Source organism: Bidens hawaiensis, unplaced genomic scaffold, assembly GCF_021521415.1.
Source record: "Bidens hawaiensis isolate Kalapana, Puna unplaced genomic scaffold, B.hawaiensis_p1.1 tig00006961_1, whole genome shotgun sequence".
NCBI lineage: Eukaryota > Viridiplantae > Streptophyta > Magnoliopsida > Asterales > Asteraceae > Bidens > Bidens hawaiensis.
Genome location: NW_027491477.1, coordinates 868,303 through 879,176, shown reverse-complemented (window position 1 = coordinate 879,176; position 10,874 = coordinate 868,303). Strand labels below are relative to the sequence as shown.

Genomic DNA, 10,874 nt, shown 5'->3' with positions numbered 1-10,874 from the left:
ACTAAGCTTTAAATTTATTAAACAAGACTCCTAAAGAAACCACACAAAACCGGCAAGTGTACCGATCACTAATAGTATAGCACTATGGAAGTCCGAGGATCGAACACAAGGACACTTGAAAACGTTAATGATACTTAACCCTAACCAAGACTCACCTAAGAATATTTAAATGATTTTTAATAATTAACTACTTAACCTAACTTACTTTAACTAAATTAATTAGCTAGACTTAACTTAACTTAACTAAACACTTGAAACTTAGAAACTTAACTGCAATCGGAGAAAACGTCTACCTAGTTAAGAATCATATTGAAGGTATAATAAGGTAATGGATTGAGGATTCTCACGACACCGGTTTCTAAGGATGACACAACTAAGGTTCACTCAAGAAAGCTAGATCACCTCTCAATCTCACTAACAAACTCTAACTTACACTTAGGTGATTTTAAGAACAAACCGGGAAACAAATTGTTAAAGTGCTCTAATGTTGACTCTCCTCTCGGTCTCACCGACACACGACCCTAATGGAGACGAATACTACGCAACCAAGGATAGAGGAAAAATTTAGTTTAACTTAAATTAGATAAACTAATCGCTCAAAAACCCAAACTCGACAAGAACCGAACCCGCTCTCGCGCGATCCTAATCCTAACAAGTAAAAGCTATGAGACGAGTTTACTTCTTATCACCTCTCGGTCTCTAAGAAGGTGCCTACCCGCTGATTATATTCAATTAAAACACTCACTTAAACCCTACAGTTGATCACCCCGCAAACAAACCCTAAACACCAAGTAAAGAGTTCTAACAAGCAACAATCAATCAAAACGTATTCAATTAATCAAAGCAAGAGGTATATGAGTATAATTAATAAATTCACAGCCACTAAACACAACCTAATTCAATGTTAAACCAAACTTTTCATTAACAATTCAAGCCATGATAATCAACAATCCATATTACTCATTAAAACCTAACAATAAACATCTAACCTAGGTAGAACTAACACGTTTAGCCAATAATATTCAATGAACAGTAGATGAAATAGATATAAATGATAAACATGTTCATATAAATCTAATTACAAAAGGTTTGAATGCTTAAAAACCAAAAACGAACTCACAAACGTTAAAATAGTCAAAACCGACAACCGGAGGATAAAAGATGTAACCGTAAGCTTGTCGTCCTTGGTTTCTCCTCTAGAGAAGGTGTGGGATGGCTGGAAACTTGAATAATTTCATTCATAGGGTTTTAGGGTTTATATATATGTTTAAACACCTCCTTCCTAATATAAAATAGGTTAAAACAAGCCCACTAGGCCCACTAGAAGACAAAATAGACGTTGTAGCTGATTCCTGAACATTCTTGGCAGCCTTGGGACATGTTGGAATCTACCGCATGCTTCTTGAATGGTATGACCTGGTCGCGTAGCTCGAACATGACATTTTCTGACGTTTTTCGACTTTCAGCTCGTTTATCTTCGTTTTTGCGTACCGGCTTCATCCGAGCTCCGTTTTAGCTGATTCTTTTTCCATTTGACTCGTTTTCTCGCTCTCTTCAACATGGGACCTATCACATACAAAAACATGTAATTTAATGCAAGAATAACAAAATAATCATTAACGTTTAAGCACAAAATAACATAAAAACTATTAGGAAAACATGTGTGTTTTACACCACATCATTAAACTCAATCGGTCGTCGTGCACGATAGGAACATCTTTCATTTATTTTTTCTCGGCCGTAGCATTAACAACGTACGCCAGGTAGGCACCGCACCCTCGCCTTAACAAACCATCGGATTTTATCATCGAAATGACATTAACCCCAGAACTTTCCTTATCACCATAAACCGTCACCACACTACCATCCAAGGACTTTAACCTTATTATCCTACTCTTACACACAATCTGAGCTTCATACTCAGGCAACTAATCCATTCCCAAAACAAAATCGAACCCTCCTAAGGTCATAACACACAAGGTAGCAGGGAACTCATATCTAACTCTATCTTATAGTCTTTAACCATTTTCATTATTTCACCGGAAGTGTCGCTAGAGGTTTCTACTATAAAAGTTTCAGACACCCGGAAACATTTCATTTTAGCTAATTTACTAAATGGGGTGGCTACGAAACTTTTGTTCGCACCCGAATCAAATAATACTGAAGCGGAAACACCGTTTTACTAGAAACGTACCTGTGACGACGTCTAGAATCTGGTTGGCTTATTCTTGAGTCAGCATGTAAGCTCTGGTCTTTGGCCTCGCTTGCTCAACATCCTTCTTCTCGCTTCCCTCGGCTCCACCATCGGTGCATTCCCTAGAAAAATGACATGTCTTACCACACTTGAAACATGTGGGCTTTGTGCTACACTCATGAGCATAATGGCCTGCCTTTCCACACTTATAGAAAACATTTGATCCAACTCTGCACTCCCCATCTTCCCGCACTTATGACATGTATAAGAACCAATACCCCACCTACACTCTCCACCTTGCATTTTACCACAAATCTTACACGTCTTCTTCTCCCATACCTTCTGTTTCTTGTCCTTGGAGTTCCACAACTTAGTACCGGATCGTTAAACAGGAGAAACCCACTTCTTATTTTTCTTCTCTTCCGCCACCACTTCGTCTGCCGCCAAGTCGTCATAGACCATTTCTGCGAGTCCCACAGCAGAATCAAAGGTGGCAGATCTACTAGCCTTGACCAAGACGCGAACATTTTGTGGCAGCCCCCTGATGTAACACTTAATCCGCTTGGCTTCAGTGTTCATCATGTCTGGCACCAGCCTAGAAAGGCGGTTGAATTCAGTGGTGTATTCGTGGTATGTCATCTTACCCGCCTTCAGACTCAAAAATTTAATTTCAACCCTCTCAACCTCTGCATCAGCACAAAACCTGTTCATTACCAACTCCTTCAGATCATCCCACCACATCGCCTTTATCTCCTCCCGACTCTTTCTCTGCTCAACCGACTCCCACCAGTACATTGTCTCATCACCAAACGATTGGGTAGCATATCCCACGGCTTGGTCGGGATGGCACTCGCTAATGCGGATAACCTTGTCCATAGCGGTTATCCATTGGAGAGTAGTGATTGCGTCTCCTAAACCAGTTAGCTTTGGCGGGTCACATCCTTTGAAGGACGTATAGTTGCATCCACCTCGGCCTCTTTTCCTATCATCAACCTTCACTGACTTAACCACACTTGATTCCTCCTTCTCTCTCTCATCATCCTTCTTACTTTTGTCCCCAGACTTCTGATGGAGGCCCAAGCATTGAAGAACGTGACATGTTATATTTGGAGGCCCATGATCGTGCTTCCAAAGGTGGCCCACGAAAATGGGCATAACTTGGCCCACGAAGCTCCGTTTCAAGCCCATTACCAGTTAAATCGAAGCTTGAGACGAGGAGCACGTTCTGACAAATAGCCTATGGCGGTTTGGCCCCAATACAAAGCCCAAAAATGCCTCCTAAATAAAGTTATGGGTATGTTTATGTTTTTTTGTCAGTTTTTGCATTTTTCATTTTGGGTTTGTGTTTGGCCCATGGCCTTTTTAGGGCCCATTTCATATTAGAAACTTTATATATATGTTGGTTATGTAATTTGGATAGCCAGACTTGAATATTATCAATAATTATTTTTCTCTTCAATTTCCTTGACCTTTGGGTGGGATTTGAGGGTTTTGGAAGTTCATCACGGGTATTCTTTGAATCAATATGATTTGATCTTCATTTTTGTTTCATCGCTGCATAAGTTGGTATCAAAGCTGAATTCCTGGCTCAAAATGCCTCCAAGGAGACAGAGACCGCTCGATGAGGTTTACGAACGAGAGTTGGAACAACGATTTATGGCACGGGTGGAACAACGATTGGATCAAGTGGTCAATCAACTCACTGATCGAATGGCTGACTTGATAAATCGTAGAAGACAAGCCCCTAAAAATAGGGAGGGGCGTGACTTCGATAATCCATTTTTTGGTCATGATGGTTCGTCTTCCGAAGAGGGGTATAAGAGGGGACCAAGACAAGAACACGGAGATGGCAACCGGCGTTAGGATGCGGGGATCCGAACTGATATCCCAGAATTTGATGGGACTAGTTTGGATCCGAAAGGGTTAATTTTGGTTGGTTATTGTAGAAGAGGTATTTGAAATCCGAGAGGTTCCTGAAAATAAGTGGGTAGCTTTGATCGCTACCAGGCTACGTGGGAGGGCATCGGCATGGTGGCAAAAATGGAAGTTGACACGAAATAAGCAAGGAAAATCATGGATTGTGACATGGGCCAAGATAAGAAAGTGTTTGCGGGATACTTTTTACCTCACAACTTTCAACGGTTGAAGTATCAACGTTTGCAGAATTTGAAGCAGGGATCCAGATCGGTTGATGATTATACGACCGAGTTTTATCATTTAGTTGCCCATAATGATATTCAAGAAACCGATGAACAACTCATTTCTCGGTATATTGGGGGTTTAAGGGTTCAGATCATGGACTTTGTAAATCTTTTTGATCCGCTAACAATCGCCGAGGCACACCAACAGGCGTTGGCTTTTGATAAACAAAACCGTTGGGTTGGCGGTTCATATTTACCAGCCCCTGGTGTAGGAAATTCGGGGTCGAGTGGTGGAGGACCTCGTGTTGTGCCTAGTCAGCAAAGGTCGGGGGTCAACAACACTGGGTCGACTTCTAAGGGGGCTAGTAGTAGCGGGGTGAAGTGTTTCAAATGTGGTGAGATAGGTCATTGGCAAGTTGACTGTAAACAGGCGGGTAAGAGGAATTTGCTTGTTGAATCTGACGATGAACAATATGAATAGTATGAAAAGGCCCCAGAGTATGATGAAGAACCCCGAGTATGAGGAAGAGTTTGTGACCGGTGATGTGGGGGTAAACTTGGTGGTCAGGCGCTCATGCTATACGCCAAGGGCTGATGGGGACGGTTGGCTTAAGCATAACATCTTCAATTCCACATGTACCATTCTGGGGAAGGTTTGAACGTTTGTTATCGATTCAGGAAGTTGCGACAATCTGATTTCTGAAGAGGCAGTCCAAAAGTTGGCCTTGAAGACGGAGAGTCACCACAAGCCTTACAAGCTTAAATGGCTTAAAAAGGGGGAGAGGTAACGGTCTCTAAGAAGGCCATTGTTTCTTTTTCTATCGAGCCCACATATAAAGATGATGTTGTATGTGATGAGGTTCCTATGGATGCGTGTTACTTGTTGTTGGGTAGACCTTGGGAGTATGATCGAAGTATAGAACATGACGGGCGGTCCAATTCTTATAGCTTCCTGTTTGGTGGGGTGAAGATAACACTTGTTCATAGCAAGCCCAAGCAGCTAGCCACAAAGCATTCGGGTAACCTGTTGACCATTAGTTAGTTTGAAGATGAGTTGGTGGAGACAGATAGTGTTTTTGTCCTGATAGGGAAACCGGCGCCCGAGGAAGTTGAGATTCCTGAAGCTATGATTCCTTTACTTGAGAAATTTTCTGATGTTTTCCCTGATGAATTGCCGGATGGGCTGCCACCTTTGCGTGACATCCAACATCATATTGATTTGGAGCCTGGTTCACAATTGCCCAATAGGCCGCATTACATGATGAGCCCGAGAGAACATGAAGAGTTCCGTAGACAGGTTGAGGAGTTGATTTCTAAGGGTCATGTTCATGAAAGTATGAGCCCTTGTGTTGTTCCTGCTTTGTTAACTCCAAAGAAGGATGGCACCTGGCGGATGTGTGTTGATAGTCAAGCCATCACCAAGATTACTGTGAGGTACCCTATTCCTCGACTTGATGATTTGCTATACCAGATTAGTGGTGCTACTATTTTCACAAAGTTGGATTTGAAGAGTGGTTATTACCAGATTCGTCTTAGACCTGTGGATGAATAGAAAACGGCCTTCAAGACGTGTGAAGGGTTGTACGAGTGGTTAGTGATGCCTTTTGGTTTATCAAACGCTCCTAGTACTTTTATGCGTGTGATGAATCAGTTGCTCAGGCCTTTTATTGGGAAGTTCGTGGTGGTGTATTTTGATGATATTCTTATTTTTAGTGCTTCTTTCAGTGAGCACGTCGTGCATGTCAGGAAGGTTTTGGCCTTACTTCGCAGACACAATTTTTATACAGCAACAAAGAAATGTGTGTTCATAACCCCTAAAGTTTTGTTCTTAGGGTATGTTATTTCAGGTGAGGGGATACAGGTGGATGAGTCTAAAGTTGCAGCTGTTCAAGACTGGCCAACTCCTACCACCATTACTGAAGTCCGCAGTTTTCATGGGCGTGCTTCTTTTTATAGGCGATTCATTCCACACTTCAGTTCCATTATGGCTCCTATTACAACTTGCATGAAGGGAAAGATGTTTGTATGGACAGAGGGGGCAGAGTTAGCTTTTCAGATTATAAAGGAAAAGCACACTACCGCACCAATTCTTGTATTGCCTAACTTTTCACCAGTTTTTGAACTTCATACTGATGCCTCGAAGGTTAGGATTAGCGTGGTTCTCAGTCAGGGGGTCGACCTATTTCTTATTTTAACGAGAATTTAATAGAGGCAAAATTGAGATATAGTACTTATGACCTGGAGTTTTATGTAGTGGTCCAAGCTGTAAAGCATTGGCGTCACTATTTGTTTCATAAAGAGTTTGTTTTATTCACTGATCATGATTCTTTAAGTCATATTCGCATGCAAGACAAGATATCTCATAAACATGGACGTTGGTTATCGTTTCTTGAAAAGTTTACTTTTGTGGTCAAACACAAAACTGGTGTCTCAAACCGTGTTGCTGATGCCTTGAGCAGGAGTGGAAATCTGCTTGTTTCTATGAGAGTCAATGTTCTGGGGTTGGATGTTATTTGTGAATAGTTAACCACTGACCCGTATTTTTCAGTTGTGTTGCAGGATGTGCAAGCGGGTCAAAAATCAGACTTTCTTTTGCATGACGGGTTTTTGTTCTATAACACCCGAAATTTAGATACAACTTTATTTCAATATTTTAGTGCGGAAAATACGGTCCCAGAAGTTTCTTTTGTTTCCAATAACATAAAATCCATTCTATCAACCGAACATCACGAATAGTATCGTAGAAACTTGTCTTTTTAATCAAAGACAATACATATTTTAAAACTTGTTCATAACTCTATCAAAATTAGAACTTTGAACTTTAGATGTGTATTGGTGTCCAAGTCCGAGCACTTGATCTTCGACTTTCCAGTCCCATTTGGGGGCTTCACCTAAAGCAATCCAATACCACATATTAGTTATTCGTTATTACCAATATATATATATATATATATAAACAAAACATTAAACCCGAAGTAACATTAGTCAAAATTTCAAAGCCAAACCAGATCTAGCATAGTCTACGCTATCTACCGTTATGCAACTCCAAATATTCAATTTATTATGTATCTTAACTCGCATGATTGATCCCGAGCTTCTCGTACCTTTTAATGTGATTTTCACATCTCAACTAAATTTCAACTTAGTAACGGTTACAATTACAATGCATATAAACAACTTAGCAAATCATTTCTCCAATTAAATTATGCTACTAATCTAATATTCACCAACGAGTCAAAACGTCATCTAATCGTACTACTTTATTATTATAATCAACAAGTGGGTCCGGAACCCAAATCAAACCGTACTACACCATGCTAGTATTATTTATATTCTAGACACGAGTCATTCCCACTTAAACATTTGGTAAGGTAAACTTCAAATTGTAAAGGGTTAAAGCCACCCGTACACACCAAGCATAGTCAAAAGAATCAACTTTCAATTTAAATGGTCAAGGCAACCCGTATCCATTTAATAATGTGTAATAAATCAAAACATACTGATAGGACTTATAACTTCTTAAACTAGATGTAAGATAAACTTACCTTTGCCCATAGGAGCTTGGTTACGCTTTGTTCATTTGACCTGTTGACTTCCAAGCTTCATCGTGCCTATCTTTAACAAGTCAAGCTTTCAATACTTAGAATACAACATGTGGAATACCAAATCACTCAAAATTAGTATTCCTTCATAAGAATTTCAACATGTAAAGCTCAACAAAGTTAATCATTCAATATTCATTTCTTTTGACCTGTTAACGCAATTTCTTGCATGACCGATTTGCTAGTATTTAAAACCCACTAAAAAACTTCTAATATATAAATAAAACCTATTAGAATCAGCAAATTTATGTTTTAGATAAATCGTGCTTAAACATTTACCTTTTACTTGTTTTAGAAAACTAAAAATATGTGCAGCACTTTCTGCACAGTCGTGCTCACCGGACAATTTGACCCACTTAACGACCATAATTTTCTTGGTTCAAAGATTATTGGAAAACTAGATTCAACATAGCTTCTAGCCCAAAAAGAATCACCCAAATCGGACACTCGGTTGATTTTATATGATTTTTTTATGACTGGCCAAAATCAGAAATCAAAGCTGCGAAAATCAGCAATGTAATCTATTGCTAATGCCACCTAACCTTCATGGACATTCCAATTTACTTGTTCTCACACCCAAATTAAGCATGCATAACATATTAGGAACACTTAATAACTTTTATTGATGCTAAGGTGCTATCAAATTACAAATAATCATTAATTAATACCACCTAACCTTCATGGACATTCCAATTTACTTGTTCTCACACCCAAATTAAGCATGCATAACATATTAGGAACACTTAATAACTTTTATTGATGCTAAGGTGCTATCAAATTACAAATAATCATTAATCTTTATCGCCAACCTCTGCCTCCTTCCCATCTGCCTGACCTCTTGGATGGATTTCCGTTGGGTACAGGTGATGGGTTTGTCGGCTATCGGCCTGTTATTGACCCTACAGGTGCGTAGGGTTCTTTTGGCCTATTTTATATATTTTTATCATCTTTTCCTAACTGCTTTATGTTTTTTGCAGTGTCGGATTCCAATGAAGTGTATGTTCCACGATGGAACATCCGCCGAGGAACAACCCTTCGCACCCCTGTGGAGTGCGTGGAGTGGGCTCGTCACGCTGCTCCCAGTGGTGCGTTGGGGGAAGCCATGGCTAGCTACCAGGAGGGTAGGCTAACCAATGATCTTCGGGTTCTCCTGGCCCGGATGCAGCCGCGCGTCGAGCTGCTTTGTCGTGAAAACGACAAGTTAAAAGCAGCTCGCATTAAAGAAGTAGCTCAGGCGCGGGCTGTCCGGGAGGAGAACCAAAGGCTTACCGCAGTGGCTGCGGAAAAGGAGAAGGCCTTCAAGGCCCTCGAGGTTGAAGTTCAGGCCCGGCTCGAGGCCCGTTCCAAGGCTGCCCAAGCTGTTAATGAACAGCTTCGGCTGGCTAAGGAAACTGCAAGGAACGCAACCGAGAGGGCCACCAAGGCTGAAGCTGTTGCTGAGCCTCTACGCGTGGAGAATGAGGAGCTTAAGGCCAAATTAGAGGCTCTCCAGCAGGCTCATGATGCCTTGGCGATGGAAGACGCCAAAAAGCTCCAGGAGATCTTGGACCAGAGGGGGGTGCTTGACCATACTGAGCGGAAGCTAAAGGGTGTCGAAGAGGCTGCTGCAAAGGAAGTGTTGCTTGCCAACCTTAATAAAAGTGAAGCCGAACGCGCCTGTACCCAAGCTCAAGCCGCCCTCCAAGAAGCTCTGGTTGCCAAGGAATGGCTTCTTCGAGAAATGTTGTCTCAGGTAAGCTTTTCATGTCTTTACGCTTTTCTTTGTAAATAGAAAAGGTTCTGATACTTGTATTTTTTCTTTGTAGGTTGTGCATCGGGTCTTCTCAGAGACGTCTTATGACGATGCTATGAGCGCAGCCCTCAACGCTTCTCATAAGGATGGGGAAAAGGCCGGCTTCCTGCTTGGTCTAGGGTTCGTTGAGAAAGGCATCCCGCCTTCCAACTTCCCTTTGTATAATGTTGATACTGAAGCTGTTTACGACCAAGCAGTGAATCAGTATGCCGCCTTCCCGCATCCGGTGGTGGAGAAGGTGAACGAAGTCACTGCTGCTGATGATGGGCTAGCTTTCCTTGAACCACCACGCTCTACTGATGGAGCGGGTCCAAGTGGAAGTGGTCCTGAAGCTTGATTCTGAAGATCCCTTTCCACCATAAGCGTAGATTTTTGCTTTTGTATAGCTATCTTTGTAATATTTGAATTTGATGGAATAAAGATTGTGTTAGTTCTTTTGTATAGCTATCTTTGTAATATTTGATTTTGATGGAATAAAGATTGTGTTAGTTCTTTGCCTTGTTTATTTTACGCATGTTTTGATCTAACTTAGCAATTTCTTTAGTACTTAGATAAGTTAACTTTTTAACGTGGCAAATTATAAGTTTGTTTCGCTTCCTCTTTCATGATTGTGCGGGTATGACCGTCACTTACACTTAGTAGGATGGCTTAACTTTACTTATATCTGACCTGCGTGGAAGTTTTCCTCATCTTTCCCTTTGAAATTTTCTAAGTGTTCAGAATAAGTTAACCTTTGAACGTGGTAGATGATAGGTTGAAGTTTTGCTTCCTTGTTCGTGATTGTGCAGGTAAGACCGTCACTTGCACTTACAAGGATGGCTAAACTTTACTTACATCTGACCTGCGTGTAGGTTTTCCTTAAAACTTGAGATTTTTAGCGTTATGTTTATGCGGGTTTTGCCGCCTTCCACACGTAACGACTTACTTCTTCCCCCATTTATGCGGTGAATACCGGCACATCAGTGTGGGAAGTTCATAAGTATAAAGGTAAGGCTATCAACACATTGTGAAAGGAGAATCATTTCCATTAGAAGTGGCTCTAGGCCTTTTCTTTGCAAGTTTGGAATTGATCTACATATAACATTTGCGTAATTGAGCTCCATTCCATGTTCTTGGGATGGGAGTGCCATCGAGCCTTTCGAGCC

At 41.1% G+C, this 10,874-nt stretch overlaps 1 protein-coding gene across 1 annotated transcript; it reads left to right on the top strand.

Moving 5' to 3' along the window:
* Positions 1-4,267: 4,267 nt before the first annotated feature.
* On the top strand, positions 4,268-4,816 carry LOC143634010 (uncharacterized). Its single transcript, XM_077102202.1, has one exon. The coding sequence runs from the start codon at positions 4,268-4,270 to the stop codon at positions 4,814-4,816; it is 549 nt and encodes a 182-aa protein (XP_076958317.1).
* Positions 4,817-10,874: the final 6,058 nt, after the last annotated feature.

Bases quoted from the DNA above. Each gene is read 5' to 3' on its own strand.
- LOC143634010 (XM_077102202.1), top strand. From the start codon at position 4,268: ATGGATTGTGACATGGGCCAAGATAAGAAAGTGTTTGCGGGATACTTT.